Genomic DNA, 17697 nt, shown 5'->3' with positions numbered 1-17697 from the left:
AAAAAGAAAAAAGTTATGATGTTGCAAATAAACAGTAATTTCTAACAATAGACAGAATTGGATTCTGGCCTCACTCTATCATACATAAGTCAACTACGCATAGATTTTAAGGTGAGAACAGCTCACTAGATCGTGTAGTTAGCATTACCGAAAGCACCAGATCTCCCAGGTATCCCCACCACAAGACATATTACTTATTTGACTAAGACAACTCTCAGAAAAAAGTGCCACATCTTAGTCTCAAGACACCAAGTAATGAAAAATTACTACTTCTCACTCCAATTTTTTCCACGATTAATCATTTTTTTATTAAAAATGTGTCTCACTGTAATGACTTCATTAGTGTAACTCGTGATTTACACCAGCAGGAGATCTAGTCACTAACGGTGATTTGTTACACTAATGAAAACAGAGCACTACTAACCCGTGATTATTTCTGGCAGCAGCAGAATAATTTTACCACTTTAGTTTTACATTAGCATGCAATCTGCCCTTCAACAGCTACATCGGAAAGTCTTATGAAGAGCCAAATACAGGATATGGTACTTGTTCATCATCCAAAGCTATCAGCCTACGTTCATTAGTTAACCTGACTTTTTCACACCATCACTCCACTGACAACAGCTCTTTGCTCTCTGGTCACTTTAAACACAGGCTGTAAGTCAGATTTACAGTCATACAGCATCTAAGGGCTCACAACAGTAGCCAGCATCAGAACAGGGCATATCCACAACAGTGGGCCTGAGCCATTATGATATTCATCATCTCCCTGTTTTCTGAAAGATGAGAAGGGAAAGAAAGGAGCAGGGAAAGAGGATGCAGTGCTGTCTCTTTGATAACACGGGGAAAAAAATAATTCTTCATGTTCCTACTGAAATTGTGCCACTACAGAGAAAGATCTTAAAGATTTACCAGGATGGAGAAACAGCATGCAAGAGGGAACATGACTCTTGCAATTTACAGCACTCACCAAGAGGCTGGAGACTTGAGTTCCGGTCCCCGCCTCTAGGACTGTTTCAGTATTTTATCCAGTGACTATTTAATATAAAATACTCATCACATGCAGGATAATCAAATGCACAATTTCACAAAGCAGCCTGTGTATGTGTTTGGTGAGAGAAGGGAAATAATACGTACAAGAAGAAAACTTTGATGGAAGTGTATGCGCCTGATGTTAGGCTGCAGCTCAAATACCGTGGCAGTCCATGCCATACCAGTGCGCAGCAACACTGGCATGGTACAACTGAGGAGTCAAAACATCAAAAAGCATCACAAAGTTATGCAGGTAACTGCAACGGTGTCCTTGTGCAGGCACCTTATAACACTGATTTCAGTTGCCTTCATTTACATCTCTCATATCAATCCATGGCAAACATTCGTAACTTGTATTTTGCTCAGCCTTATGTGTATCTATACAACGTTCTCGTCCTGGTAGTACTCCTTTCAATGGCAAGGGGTGTTGTGTTGGTGCCTGGATTTGCAGAAATAATGAGATTGCTATTGGTTGTTGCTCTCAAATAAGATTCCTCAGCACTTGCAGACTCTGAAAACTCTCTAATCCATGCACAGTGGAGAAAAACAGTGCATGAGCTGCCAGCAGGAATCTGTCTTCTACTGTGTAATTAATTGAGAGAATTAATGTTTTTGGGTTTATTTTTCATTAGTTTAATTAGTACAGACAACTGATAAATAAAACTCAGCAAGTTTGTCCGTCTTTCTCCCTTTCATTACATATATATACCCTCCAAAGCACATACACACTGTCCTGGTCTCAGATGGGATGGAGTTAATGATATTCCCAGGAGCTAGTGCGGGGCTGGGTTTTGGCTTTGATGGGACTTTCCAGTTCCTCAGGCTTCACCAGCAAAAAGGCTGGAGGGGCGCAAGGAACTGGGAGGGGACACAGCAAGGACAGCTGACGCGAACGAGCCAAAGAGGCATTCCATACCACGGGGATCATGCCTGGTATATATACCTGGGGGGTGGCCAGGGCAGGTGGATCATCGCCCAGGGACTGGCTGGGCATCGGTCAGCGGGCGGTGAGCAGTTGTGTTCTGCACCATGTGCTCCTTCCTTCCGTTCCTTCTGGATTTTATTCCTTCCCTTCGCCTTTTCATTGTAACTGTTATTGTCATCATTGTTATTATTGTTCTTTCATTTTTATTCTATTTCCATTATTAAATTGTTCTTATCGTAACCCCTGAGTTTTACATTCCTTTCCAACTCTCCTCCCCATCCCTCGGGGTGAGGGGTGAGTGAGCGAGTGGCTGCGTGGTACTTAATTACCAGCTGGGGTTAATCCACAACACATGTCTAAGCAGCACACACTGTTAATGTATTCCCATTCCGGCCACATCTTTCCAAGGTACACTAAATTTTTGGCCAGTGAACAGAATCACAGAAAGGTTAAGTGATTTGCCTAAGGTCACACAAGAGACTTGTGGCTAAGAAGGTCTCCTGAAACCCAGCTGAGCCACTGTCCTATGCGGTGAGCCAGAAGCTCTCAACCTTCCTTCCCAGGACACCCACCATCAGCAGCGGTTATGGACATCCCTTCACGTGCCTCTTACCTCCCACAGCTGATGCTCCACGTCCTTCCCCACCTACACCCCTCACTTCCTTGCCTGCAGATACTTTCCTCCCTGTCTTGCTTGTCTCCTGCCCAGTGCCTGTGACACAAGTGGGCAGGCAGCTGAAAGCTGCATACTTTTTAATTACTTATTAACTATTAATTATTTATTATACTCTCAATAATTATTTATAAATTATATTTATATATTTATAACTATTAATAAGAGTTAATTAATTAATAAAAAACAAAGTGGAGCAGCATACTACTACCCTGAGCTGATGGGCTTTAATTGTGTATCACTTGTTTGAATCAATGGCTCGCTTTGTTGCTCAGATGCAAACAGGCAGCTAGTAGTGCTATGTCTGAAAATCTTTATAAATATCACTAACATTTTTATAATCAGGAAAACTGTTATAGGCATATATATATGTGTATACTATACATATATATATGTATAGTATGTTATTACTTTGTAGTAATCTGAACATTAATACAGAATTTTACTCATTCAGAGCACTAAGCAAACAACTCCTGTTTCCTATGTTCCTGTGTTCCTATGGTATGAGTAGGTCAGAACGTATTCTTACATCCATTTTATGAGCAGGGGGAGGTGACGGAGAGGTGAACGCTTTGCTACCTAGAGAGGACAGAGTCAGGACTCGAAATGCTCCAGTTTCAAATCCCACATTCATTCCTAGAGAGACGTTTCTCCTTTAGACTGCACAAGAAATGTATCATGGTGCTCAGTGCCTTTCTCTCCTACATATATTCATGTCTTTTTCTAGGTCGGTCTCCATCCGGAAAAAAGCATGTGTCCACTTCATCTAAGTGAAACTGAGAAAGCCTGACAGCCAAGGCATGGTGTAAGCTTTTCATTCAGGGCACAACTGAGCAGGAACAAGGCTGCTGCTCCATCCCCCAAAAGACAGCCCGGAAAACCAAGAGCAGTACTTTATTAATTATACAAACCGTCCCAACGCACACCGCTGTGACTGCAGGTGTCGTATAAAATATCAACAGTAGATGGCACGCGGCTGCTCCGCTTCCTCCAGAAGAAAGCTCAGGAACCTGATGCTGTGCTGTCCCATGTAAGGCTCTGCTCTGAAGCTCTGGCAAAGCTCAGACCTTAACAAATGTACTTGGTTTATTTGGGACCCAAACAGCAACAACAGCAACAATTCACAAACCACAAACCCATCAGATGGCTGAACTGATGAGAGGTTTGCCAGCTGCGTGTTTGTTTATGCACAGTTTTTACAAAAATCACAAGATAAAACGTGGAACATAGCTTGGCTGCCCATAAACAAGCTCAAGGGGATGATTGCAAATACATGCAAAAGCCTGGACACTGGCTCCAGATGCTGGAAACAACCTGGTTGCCCTGTTTTGGGTTTTTTTCTTTGTCTGGATTTGGTTTTTTGCCTTCTTATTGCAGCAGGGTCATTTAGATTGGAAGTTCGGAGAAGAAAGAACTCAAACAAAGCCTAGTAGGAGTCCTTGGAATTGGACTATAGAGAAAAACTGAAGTTCCCATCTCATCCAGGGAAATGAGGCGAATATTTACCTACAACAGGTGCATTTCTGTGGGATAGCTGAGTTACAGGTTACACTACTGTCCATTATGTTACGTGTAACTACCTCTATAGATACAGACCTGTATCTGTAAACCCTGATAAAGGGGTGACAAAGGGTGAGGAAGCCTACATCTTAGCAAGCTGCAGAATAATCAAGTCAGAACATATTTAGGTACCATAAAAGACACCTTGCTTGGAAATAGTGGCACAATTTAAAGACCTGATGTGAAAATGCAGAGGAAATGGTACTTGAAATCTAATTAGGAGTAAAGTGATGGAAAGCACAAAAGAAAAAGCAAGTATGACTACCACTAATATCTTCATCTATATTATGTGCACTTACAGCCTTGCAAGGAAGTGGCAGAAACCTCATCATTTTTACCTTTTAAAACTGCATTCACACAGTTAAACAAAAATACATTAGAATGGAGTGTAAAAGGACAGCAGCCCTCTATGCAGAGGACTCTGAGCCAGAGAGTCAACTTGCTTCTCCCATCTCTCTATTTCCCCTTTTTTCCCCATGGTTCTTTACTACAAAACTTTTCTCTAAGTGGTACTTGTTTCCACAGTGTGAGAGCCCTACTAGGGATGTTCCTCTGTAGCATCCTGGCAAGGGACCCTGTCCACAACATTCTCTAGGACCTGAATCCAAGATATACACTGTCAGCAGCTTACACTGACAACAGTGATACATGCTGGCACTCAATTATTTCTCAAGAGCCAGGGCTCAGTGTCCCCCAGCATATTCAGACTCAGACAGGAAGAGTTAATAAGCCATGGACTGATGTTTAGCTTGCAAGTGAAACGGGACCAAAAGTTCTTAAGGGGACTTGCGGTGAACATGAGAGCGCCTCTCATCCTGGTGCACCCAGGTTACTATCAACAGCTACTGAAGGTGGTTTGCTCGCACCCCGCTGACTTTGCCAGAAGCGGATTAGGGAATGTTCACACAATCCCTTCTACCAAATCGGCTTGTGAGGCAGAAAACTCACAAGTGTGGGGGGGTAATACTCAACCAACGAAGCTCGATCTGGACAAAGACATTCCATAGTCTAATTGTATGTCTTCTCTGGTTTACAACTGTTTTGTTTCAGACCATAACATGACCGCCTAGCACAGTAAAAAGGCATTGCCAGGTCTTAAAAAAGAATAAAAAAGTGCCAAGAATCTCCAGAGAATGTATCCTCTGAATAAAAACAATACAGGACAGTCAGACTGTTCCTTACACATTTCGGTTTTAAACCAGCATATTAATGATGAAAATTATAGGAGAAGTCAACAGTTATAAAAAATGCAACTTTGTATATAAAACCAGCATATGTTGCAAGCAAGACATTACCATGGATAAAAACATATGCAACCCCTGTGCAGTGAGATGGAAATCTATTACTTTTATTTTTTGGGCCACTGAACATCCTATTTGCATGAGAAGTTGAACTGTTCCAAGTGTAAAAAAGATGTTTTAGTTTGTACAGGCTCTCTCACAGAAAAACATTAGCTAATTTCAACATCAGTAGCTTTAACATTACACTCTAATATAAAACCAAAAAATATTTTTGTACAAATGTAGCTAGAAACGGATAATATCCCCAGTCTTTGAACTGTGGCATCCTCCAAGTGGACTGGTACTTACCGCCTGTTACACTTTGCTATTTCATCAAACAGGAGTTTCCACCGGGGTCGTCCAATCAAAAGTCTTGAGTTTAAAGCTTGGTATTTTTCACCAATTATTTTCTGCAAGAAACAAAAAATTCCATTCTGCCTGATTTGCAGATTGGCTCATATCACCCAGGGCTCCCATTTCTGACATTGGCTGACTTACCATATCGCTGAGGTGTAAAAGCACAAGTTATCAGAGAGTTGTGATTAAAACTGCAGCCATTCCATGCACCAATACCTCTGCTCACCGCCTTTTCAATGGCTCTCCTTGGTGTTCGTTATACATTGCTCCTCATGCAGCTGCTCATTAATCTCCCCATTACTTTTAAACCAATTTACTTAAGCCATAAAACAATAACCATGCTCTATTATTCATTCCCTCATTGGCTTTTAATGCTAAGCTGGAAGAAACACTGCTGATGCAAAAATCATAATTCTGTCTGAAGTCTTTTCTTAACTTTGTAGAGGATGACTAGGTCTGGAAAAGTAACAGGGGAAATCTTACGTTTCTCCCTGAGAGTAGTTTGCCAGCTGTTTTGAGCTGCCGTAACAGCAGAAAGCAGCCAAAACTGCTCCCTGGATGGAACCCGACCCATTCCAGCAATGCTAACTCACCAGCACTTTCATATGGTCAAATGCCCTTCCACTGCAGGGCATTACCCTTCCTTGGTTCTGTCCTCATGCGATAGAAAGGCAGAAATTCCATCTTATCTAGGCTCCCACATCCACCCTGCCGCTGAATAACCTGAACCATTGCTCATACCAATGCAAGCACAGAGTACTGGCTAACTCATCCTCCGTTAGCCTTTTATATTCAAGAGGCATCTGCCGAAGGATGGGCTTGGCTCCCTGCTGTCACACAGGCATGCTACTGCTGAGCAAAGGGAGCACGAAGCAAAACTACCCTAATTTGGGGAGCAGTCAGCACTTTGGACTAACGTCAGTGGACACAGAAGCTGCAGGGCAATGGAGATTTGAGTTTAATTTCCCCTTGAAAAATCACGAGCAGCATTATGGTTCATGCCAGTTTTGTTGAATAGCCATGGAAGAAAGACTTAAACCAAAGCTGACTTAATTTCAGTAGCTGCTTGATACACAATATTAGGGAACTTGCTTTGAGTTATTTTTACAGTCTTGCTGTGTCATTGCAATGCAGTCCTGCTTTGGGTTTAAATTTTAACCTAACCGTTACATACTGGGTTCATCAATCTGGTATTTTCAAGCACTTCATTTCAATCAACATACGTTGTCCAGTCATTAAATATGTGGTGTGCTTTCGTAACTACTGTAGCTATCACATCATTTAGAGTATTGCATAGTGCTCCTACCAGAGCTGTGAATATTATGCTCTCTCTACCTGATACCAGGCAGATCACAATCCTTTGGGAACAGTTTCTCACTGCATTTGATGTTTTGTAGTAATTGTTAGGCTTGGTTCTGGGTCCGCTGCAGTCAATAGAAAGCTTCCAGACACAGCAGGGTGAAGAATCAGGACTAGGCTCATGTGCTAGATAATGTAAAATGAAGATCGTAAGCATAAATAGCTACAGGAGATGCCAAGAGTTGGGGAATTAGCCCAGCTTTGGGCTTGGCAATACATGACAATCAACAGTTCAGTATAATTTCCAGTCTCAGTCACCAAGAAATTTGTAACTTTTGTCTATATCTGAGGCAAAGAAATCCAAAAGTTTTAAAAATAGCCGGTTTCTCTCAAAATATTTATTTGAAAAGAAGATTTCAGCTGCAAGCTCCTAGAACTATTCTGTTTTGACTCTTAGCCCAGAAATGATGCAGATTTCCCATCAAACACAGCCAACTGTCTGGTCCGTGGCCTGGCCTGGAAGGACCTCTTTCCTAGAAAAGGAAGATATGGATTTCTGCCCACATCTAATCAAGTTAAGGCTACTAGACTACATTCTCTTCAGGCTGTGGGGATGGACTTGCTCTCTTGCCCTAGTAATGAATCAATCAGTTGAGTTTATGGCCTCATTTCCTGTTTTTACCATCTGCAGTAATTCCCTTCTGCCTTTGACTGACAAGTTTGCATCGTCTACTACTCCAAGGTCTAGCTCAGTTTACAAACAGCGTTTAGCCACATACCTGTATTCCATCTGTTTGACTGAGGTACAGCTGGATATTTATATAGTCTGGTCGATTCTCCTGCCAAAGCTGGGAGGATGATAAAAAACAGCTAATGAAATAATATCCCTTCTCTTAATGGTGGTGTAAATTCACTTGTGCCTACTGTGTGCTGAGGGATATGGGTTTCAGCATCGGTGAAGTAACCTTCTGAATGAAGAAGACACACCTGCATAGCACCCCTTTGTGAACTCCAGGATGTTGCACATCAAGTTGTGTACAAAATATTATTTTAGGAAGCTACACTGCCCTTAAAATCCACCTGAAATTTTAAACCCCCATCCCTTCTTGATCTGTCTACTAGCCAAATGGCTAAAGGCCACTCACACTCAGGTCCCCCAGCCTGCACATTCTTTTTACATCTCATAAATCTCACAGATAAGTGTCCAGACTACCGGTACATGGCAACACTGTGCAGTAAAATACTGGTGACAGATACTTGAACCGTTTTGCGCAACTCCAAGAATAAACGGAGTCTGGGTCAGGTAGCACAAGCAGAAGTACTGCTGGAGCTTGCTTGTTTTGAGCAAAGCTGCCTTTCTCGATAGCATGCCAGTTGCACGGTGGGGACATACCTTGCATTTATTAAGTTGTCAGTATCCCTTCAACAACACCCCATTACCTTGTTATGCAACATACACAGCAGATCTGCAAACCAGCGGAAAGATTCGATGTCCCTGCACACCCAAATGAAGTAGAGTCTTCTGAGCTTGTAGCATTTCCAGCCATCACTTGAAAATAAAATGTTTGGGAAATTAAAAATTATAATATAAAAAGAAAACATTAATTAAGAAGCTTTATATATATTTGTGGAAATGTGAATTTCCATTAGAAGCTAACTGCTAAGTTGTTGTTCACCCTACGATACATCAGACACTGAAATGACCAACGCAGCCTATTAGGATGATCCTGAGAATATTAAATCTCTTGCACAGAGCTAACACCCTTCACAGATACTTTTTTCACTTTAGGAAGTTGTCAGCTATACAGAAGATTTGGGCAGCAAATATGGATTCATGCATCGTCAAACTTCTATTTCAAAGTAAAGCACAAATTCTAAGTGCATTATGCCAATTATTTATCAGGCTTATGACGTGACCCGTAATAGGAAAATATTGACAAATGCAATAATGTCAGGACTTAATTCTGCCTTTATATGTGAAAAGTTCTGGTTGATTATAATTAATACTGTAGTAAAATCACGAAGACCAAATCAAATCAGAGCTCTATTGTGTTAGGGAACTGTGTGATGTATTACAGTCCTCAGAAAATGCTGGTGGATGAAGTGTAGTCATGGGCAGATTCTGGCATTACATTTAGAAAAACAGGACTCGCGTGTCAGATTTCTAATTCAAATGAAACACAAATACAGCACAAAGGAAGGATTGGAATGAACTGGGAAAGACAACAGAGGTGAAAAAGATCTTGATGATTAATGAGTGCACATAAAGCACAAATATCCAGGAAGTATCCTCTGAGCTGTCCAATGTTGGTTTCTGTTGTTCTGACCGCTGAAATGGTCAGTGCAGATTGTTTCCTTCTGAAATAATTTTCAGATAGAGAAGGCCAGCCATATCCTGACAACTTCAAACGCTAGTCCCAGGACCCAACCCCAGTTGAAAAGTTTCATGATACACCTCCCCTTACCCACTGTGCATTACGTCAAACTCTAGTGTGGTCAGCATATCCAGCAAGGGTATAGTATTAGTAAATCTAAATTAGCGATGGCTCCAACAGCTGTCTTCCCTCCCCCTACTCGTAACCTCCGCTGTCAGCCAGAGAAGCAAGGATGGAAATACTCTCAGCAGCACGTAGAGGCTGAGAACTCACCTTTCGTGTAAACTCCCCACAGAGAGAAAAAAAGTGCTTTAAGACTGAGGAGTACAGTGTCTTTCAAGCCTTGATCTCAGCTTCTTTATTTGTAAACTGCTGACCTGCAGAGCAGAATTCCCTCCATCTTTTTCTGACTGCTCATACTAAGACAAGCCCTTAGGAAGGGTCACAGTCTGGTCAGATGCGACAAGATAACCATGAGCAATAGCAGGGAGAGTAAGTGCCTTTCACCATAAAAAGAACAAAGGAGGAGAAACATGGAAGGCATTTTGTATGGAAGTGTTGTAGTTCAGTTACAAAACACAACTCTCGGTGATGAAACATTGCAGCTAGAAAAGAGACTTGGCTGCAAGACTTCATGAAACAAGACAAGGATAGATTTAAAATAGCACCTCAGACGCATATGCTTGGGTCATCTCCAACAGGACTGACCATGCAGCAAAGGTGCAATCCCCCCTCCCAACCAAACCCACATGCCACATGCATGTAACACTTGTGTGTTTCTGCGTTACCACTGTCCATAATAACAGCCACTATTTACAGACCCTTCTACCTGAAAGCTACTAGCCTTCCTTAATATTAAGTTATATTTTCTTAAAAATAGGGCATAGTGTTCAACAGCTGAGTGGAGGGAAGAGCAGGACCAGGACTTAAATTGTGTACATACAACAGGAAACAAATGACTATGCTGACAGGGGTCTGATCTCCCCCCGACCTGCATGTCCTTGACACAACAGGACCGGCCCTGCTGCTCCGCAGCGCTGGCATCATAAGGCAGTTTGCACATATCGCACCTGTCAATTCCTGCTTGTAAGCCAGGGCAAAGACAACAGGCAGATCATCCACTAAACCAGAGCTTTGTTGATATTTAAGTACTGAAAAGGGAAGCAGGCTAAGACTGTTACTTTCTCCCAGATTCACAGAATGTTTCCCCTGTGTATTGTACAGTGCAGAAGGGGAAGATCAGCTACAAAAGCAGGTTAGGGGATTGGCTGCTTGGAGGCCAATTTATGGCTTTATCCAGATAAATGGACATTGCAAAAGTATATGCTAACACTCTATGGCAATGTCTGTGCAAGTTCCTACAGCCTCTGATAACACACTGGTAGAGGCAAACACCTCATTACCTGCTGCTGGCCCATCATTATGGCTTGTGTCATTTTTGCTAAACATTGCCAAGGATAATCCATGACAAGGAAAATGGTCATCTTACCTACCAAGGCCCCAGATTTCAGCAAAAATTTACCCTCTTTTGGAGATGATGATCAATACACTCTCAGGAAAAGAAAATGAGGGAGCCCAAGGTGGTCTTTGAGGGCTGCAGCACTATGCAACAGGTGGGACTCACAATTTTCAGAAACAGCACTGTCAGGTCCAGCCCAGATCAATGACAGAAGAACATGCACAGCATCTAAATTCCAGGCTTTAACTTCACCTTTGAGTTAAGAGTTGGCCATTGGCATGTTCGTCTTAGAACAAACGCTTCAGCTGTGCATTGTGAAACCCTTGCAAAGCCAGCTAGCCTTTCAAGCACTTCAGAAAAGGTTTGCTGGTTTGGTTGGCTCTTTATACAGTGCCTATGAAACAAAGGTGCTTAACCTGACTGGAGCTCTTACTCAATACTTGAGAAAAAAACCCCAACAAACCAATCACAAAACATCAATAGCAATCATAAAAGCAAGCCTGTCTCACACAGTGTAAGATTTGGTGGGAGCCACGTTAACTTCTTTGCCAGTGTGCCAGAGAAACAAGAGGTAAAAGGTTTGTCTGGTCTGAATAGAATGGCAAAGGCTTTAAATAAATTAAAAAAAAAAAAAAAAAAAGAAGAAGGAAAAGAGAGAAACAAACAAGAAAAGGAAAAAAAAAGCATACCTACAATATAAACTTTTCAAATGGAATTAAACACCCAAATGCTATCTGAATCCAAGCTGATCTCTTTGCTTTAAAACCTTAATCTTACACATTTACAGACAGACCAGGAGAGCTGGCCCTGCATTTCCAGCAGAAAGACTGTCACAACTTCCTGACTCTGAAAAGCTCACTATCACGGTCCATAGCCTCATCTAAGCTGGGACTAGAGGAACAAGACCTGCTGAAGGGCTGTGACTACATTAATCACAGGCCAGGCTGGTGGCAGGATATAAAGGCTAGTGACGCTGTCCTAGCTCTGGTGCATTAACAGCACAAGTCTGCCACAACTCTTCGGGTTACAAAGCCTCTATGAGATGATTTATGCTCTTCATGGCACATCCCAGTCCCCTACCTCCTTCCAACAGATCATTCGCTTATGTTGTGCCAATGGAAGTTTTTAAATACTCTGAAAGTTTTTCTGATATGCACTGCTATGATAAATTGGGAGGAAATTGCTTTAAAAGGCCTAAGTTTACTCACAGCAGTGTGTTGAGTACTGATGCGAATGGTGTAACTCCAATACCTCCAGCCACGCAGAAGCTGACCTCGTAGTTCAAGGATTCCTCAAAGGGACTTCCAAAAGGTCCATCCACATACAGTCTGCAGAAAAAGCAAAAAGAAAACTTTTAGAGCAAGCTGCTACAATCAGAGAGAGGAAAAGTGAGCTGGAATGAAAACTCTACAAATGATTTGTTTCAATTTTTTATTAGTCTTGGGATGCAGAATGTGCAAATCGTTTTCCTGGAAAGCTTTATGTGGAAAGAAACCAATGTACAGGTGGTATGAAAAACTGTTATATAAAATCTCTTGGCACATTGCATGATTAGACAAACTATTTTTTAATCAGACAAGTGGAGGTGACTTAATTATGATTGCCCTTTGTGTCTGGTATTAGAGGGCAACGGAAGTGCTGCATTGGAAACAGCAACAACTTGGTGGGTCATACACAGGGAGAAAAAGAGTTTGGCTACGCCTGACTAGGAGGTTCTTCTCTTGAACATCATTAACAGCTGAGATGTACAAAGGATTAAAAAAACCCTGTTTTTCCTGGCTTCTCATAATGCTCTTGAACAGGCTCCAAGGAATAAATAAGAGGTGACACATCTCCATCCTGCGATGTGCAAGAGGAACAAATCAACATCTGTCTACTCCTTGGGAGTATGATCCTTGGGAATATGATCTACCCCAGTTGTACAGGAGTTCTGAAGAGGGAGAAAAATCTCTGAGTTGATCTCTTTTGACTCACACCTCTCATTCTTATAACAGTTTTGCCCACCTGTTTTTAAAGATCATTTAGGAGACTAAGTCCCGTTTCCAAACCATTTTGAGTATTTCAGATACTGATGGAAAGTCAGTTGACTATAATTTAAAAATGAGCTTTAAGGTACCTTCAGAAGTTTGACCTCCAGATCTTTCCTACAATTCTCAAAGTCTGACCAATGTCATCCCTAGATAGCTCAAAATTTACGGGCTTTAATATCTCTACTACCAAGATATACCAACTACATATCTTACTTCAGTAATAGATTCATTTCTAGAAACTATTATAAAGAGAACTTGAGCAGTACATTTAGTCAAGGTCTATTCTGTGCATGAGTGCCTCACTGAATCACCAAATTTTAGGTGACTGGTGAATAAAGTGAAGTGTGGTGGGACCAGCGCTGTGTTCGGCAGCTCAGTGACTGGGTATTTGCTCACAGCTCGGCTGACCGAGATCAACCTTTGGCCCGAGTCCACAAAAAAGCTCCAACATATACTAGTTTTATACATACACGTACTGGTACTATTACACAACTAAGCTATGCATACTCTATGTCTAATGAAAGAGCATGAGCTTCTTTACAACATCAGCCAGAGAATTAAAGGCAGAGGAGACATTTCTTTTCCCAGACAAAGTCTTCCAACTCTCATCTGATTCTTTCCTTTTGAGGGCTGGAGCTTAGCCATAACTTAGGATCTCAGTCTGATCCAACTTGTGTTAGTTTTGTGGTCTGACCCTTGGCATCTTACCAGTCAAGACAACATCTTGCCTGGGTGTCTTTGGCAAATACGATCCCTTCTAGGAAATTTCTTCCATACCTCTGCTGTTGCTGACATCTTGATGCCTCATATGTTAGGCTTCTTCTTCTACAGTGTTTTCTCTAAACAGCAGCTAAGTACCCTACTTTTTGATGGGTCTGGAGGCAAACAGACTGATCCTTAACTATGCCCTGTCTTATAAAGGCCTTTCTTGGATCTTGGTGTCCTACCTGGAAAGAAAGGGAGAAGACACTAGGCCAGCCACAGCCATCATCATAAGGCATTGGAAGTGCTGGCAGTAGATGTTTCTAAGTAACCAAAATTCATCACTGATATTCATAACTAAGCAATCTGTACCCTAGATACATTTATTCTTATTTCTGTCTTTATATTCTGGAGTCACTACAGTATTTTACAAATGTCCTCTTGGAGAATCTCAAAGCTTTTCAACATCAGGTATGCTAGTTCCAGCATGATGAGAATGCTAGAAAAATAAATTCACTCCTTACTTAGGACAGATAAATTCTTTTGCACAATGGGGCCAAGAAAAGCTTAACCAGACAGGCGCATACAATATAAACAGATCTTTAAGTATCTTGCCATTAAATGTTTCCTGTTACACAACACTTTATAGCCCATTTGCTTAACAAGGATGTATTTTCCGCTAATGAAATTATAACACTTCTGATGCAGAGTGCAGAACCAGCTGCTTTAATAGATTTTCTAAATGTTGCACTGTCATTTGACTGAGGAGGTAAAGGAGCATCTCTTATTTAAATAGGCAACAGAGGAAATCCAGAGAAGCAGGTCATTACTTTGAAATTAATCTGGTCCAGAGGACATTTTGAGAGAAGTACACAAATGTGATGGGTCTCAGATGTATACCTCAACAGATCTGATTTTGGGATATCAGTGTAGGGCAAAAAGAAAAAAAAAACAAACAAAACTGGATAATGAAGACCAGCAACAGAAGTCCACTGTCATTCCTGGCATACCTCTTATACATGTGTTACCTGCCTAGCTGGTGAAATCTGGAGAATCACTCCTGAAGGTATGAGGGGCATAAGCACAGGCCTGAGGGAAATTCCTTGCATTTTGCACATGCAGCACTAACTTTCATTTGGAGATACAAACTTAAAGCCGACATTTTTGGGGAAAAACACAAGAAGACAAAGCAAAAGCAAACTAGCAAAGCAGATTTTCCAGAAACTACCAAAGTGGAGGAGGCAATAGTCATATATAGTAGGGGTGCCACTTAGCAGAATTGCACTTAAGCCTACTTGAGGATTGTCTGAAGTATGTATTTATGTATGTCTGATCTCAGAAGGGACTAAGTAATTCCTGGAAAGTCTGAGCACCACTGAATACCATTGACATGATCAGGAGTTGAAACATGCAAAACTAGATCTGGTCACCGCAAACCAGTCAAGCATGGTGCATAATTCCATGCCAGAAATTCAAGAAACAACCTTCAATTAAGTATGTATTTTGGTCAGATTGCTCTGATTTGTGGGCCATTAGCCCCATCTGGCCTTCAAAATATTTCTGTCTGCCCACTGTGTCTTCCTCCGAGGGAGCGAGGAGCAGTTGTTTGGACAGCAAATGCAGTCAGAGAAGCCAAGAGCTTCCTGCTGCGTCTGCATGTGGTCCAGCACAGAACAGCCAGAAGTCACCACTTCCAAGTGTGAGAAAGAGAAATGGGGAAAAAGTTGGAGAAATATTGCTACTGCATTAACCCACTCCACAAGACTGCCTGAAAAGACTGATTCCAAGGATAATATGATCTCCCTGGACGATATTGTTGGATGCTATAAACATACAGTATTTAATCCTGTTTTGCTATGGGGATAATTTATAACTAAAATAAAGGTAGGGCTGATGTCTTAATGGAAGTGGTCATTTAAGAATTGATCCTTCTTTTATTCAAGTCAGTGGAAGAAAGAAACTTCCTGATGCCATATCAAAGAGCACGGTGATGAACAGAGCAGCGATTCAGTCACGGACTCTTGCAGAGATCATGCAGCTTTCGCTTCCTGTCAACAAGTTCCTTTCATTTGGTAGTGCTGAAAAGTTTTGCATAAAAGCAGTTCATTATTGCAAATGAAATTGCGCAGAGGTCAATAAAAAGACAGACAAGCCAAGGGGGTTAAGATCACTTTTTGTTTCTTTAGTTGTGCCCCACATACATCACACCACCATACTATGCTCTCCTATCCCCCAGCCTTAATTTAATTATCATGAAGGAAGGGAATGGAATTATACTGAAAGTTCAGAAATTCCCCCTTCAGGCAAACTTATTCAAATAACAAGTTGTTCTTTTCACATGTATTCATTTCCAGTCTTAGGAGTGCTCTGTTATTCCGGCAAAATTTCTTTGCTCATAAACAGAAACAAAGCTCCTCCAAACCGAATATATCACAAGAAATAACAGAGCACATTATTACAATGCATCTTACAGATAGCTGGTGAACATTTTTTTCTATTTGAAGCACAACCACGTTCCACAGTACAGCAGTACAGCAATATCCCAGCAAGCACCAAGAAAATTTGTTCCAGCGCTGGGCAACGCAACTGCAATTAACATGGGGCTGTCCCTAAACCAAGGGACACTGTCTCAGGGACACAGACAGTTGTACTGCTTTTGAGATTCAAGTTATTACCTTCCATAAGGAACTGCACAGTGATGTACGGAGACACCTGCTCACACCTCTGTCTGACTTGGACCTCAGTGCTGTGCTCTACTTCAGGGTGTAGGTGCCCTTAGAAAAGTTTAATGTTTATATTGTACTTCACTATCCAACTGTAAATGCTGATATTATATTGTTTTCCAGGCTCTTTGGGAGCTACTGTGAGTCATTAGCTGGGATATTAGTGGGATAACAGATGGATAGGGGAGTTTATTCAAAAGTCTGAAGGAATTTTTATTTAAGCAAGTATAAGCATTTGCAAGCTGATCAAGCTGATCTTTGCACAGAAAGTGAAGTCCTAGTCTGACTGAAGTTTGTGACAAAACTCGTAACAATGTCAACAGCAGCACGAGATTTTATATCCTTGGAGCAGTATTCAGTTTGTTACTAAGACCCATGTGTAGGTATCTTTGTGTAAGCATACTGAGTAGGCCCCCGATGCACTCAGAAGATGCAGTCAGTACAGTTAATAGAGCCTAGAGAGAGATTCAGGGTGTGATGAATTGCCTGTGTCTACAGCCTATGTCTACTGACCGTAGACATTCAATTCTATAGGACCTTAGAGATCCATCCCTCTGGAATGGCAGCTGAAGGCCAAGCAGAACTGAAGTGGCACTGGACACTGAGCCTGAGGGACCTGAATCCAGACCTAGATATCCACTGAGATAACTGGAGCTTTGACATCTAACTCACACACAGACACCTACATTTAGATGTCTTCAGCTGGAGCTGAATCCCCATCACGATTACCTATGAAAAGCCCATGTCATTGACCTCAATAGGTTTTGGATAAAGTTCTCCAAAATCACAATAAAATCAACTAACAGCCCTCCTCTCATGTTTGTTCTTCTCTGTAACTTGTCCTACCAAAACCACAGCACAGTACTGCCATGATAGATACAGCCTAAGAACTCCAAGGAACCAGCTGTCTGATGGCTGACACAGTCTCCTTATGCTGTTCTTCTGCTGTAACTCTTATGCACCAGAGAGATGCTATCACCTCCCTCTGATAACTCACAATACCAGCCTCCACCCCCACATGATCAATATTCAAACAAGTGCCTTCATCTTCCTCCCACACTGACCTTCATGCCTGGGAGGAAAATCTGCAGAGCTATTTCATCATCTCCTTTCAATTTCCTTCTCAAGACTCCTCTTTCCTCTAATATCTAAAAAAACCCAATGAACCAGAAGTTGACAGTAGTTAGGCTGCCGATGGGCTCACCCTCGCTCAGTCATATTCTGCCCAGTACACTCTCATGGTTTCCCTGAATTTTGCTGATTGAATCCACCTGTTTTCTCT

The 17697-nt window shown here is 41.7% G+C and overlaps 1 protein-coding gene across 2 annotated transcripts in view; it reads right to left on the bottom strand.

The window, feature by feature from the left end:
- The window catches only part of NOX4 (NADPH oxidase 4), a 117543-nt gene that overhangs the window by 11469 nt on the left and 88377 nt on the right, over nucleotides 1-17697 (bottom strand). For both annotated transcript variants that reach the window (XM_055802706.1, XM_055802707.1), the window contains exons 14-17: nucleotides 12169-12288; nucleotides 8567-8675; nucleotides 7906-7974; nucleotides 5780-5880 (exon numbers count right to left, since the gene is read on the bottom strand). In XM_055802706.1, the coding sequence (XP_055658681.1) occupies nucleotides 5780-5880; nucleotides 7906-7974; nucleotides 8567-8675; nucleotides 12169-12288 (399 nt within the window). The remainder of the gene's footprint in view (nucleotides 1-5779; nucleotides 5881-7905; nucleotides 7975-8566; nucleotides 8676-12168; nucleotides 12289-17697) is intronic.

Source organism: Falco peregrinus, chromosome 4, assembly GCF_023634155.1.
Source record: "Falco peregrinus isolate bFalPer1 chromosome 4, bFalPer1.pri, whole genome shotgun sequence".
In the NCBI taxonomy this organism is placed as follows: domain Eukaryota; kingdom Metazoa; phylum Chordata; class Aves; order Falconiformes; family Falconidae; genus Falco; species Falco peregrinus.
Note: the sequence above shows the minus strand (reverse complement) of the source record. Positions and strands in the feature narration are given on the sequence as shown.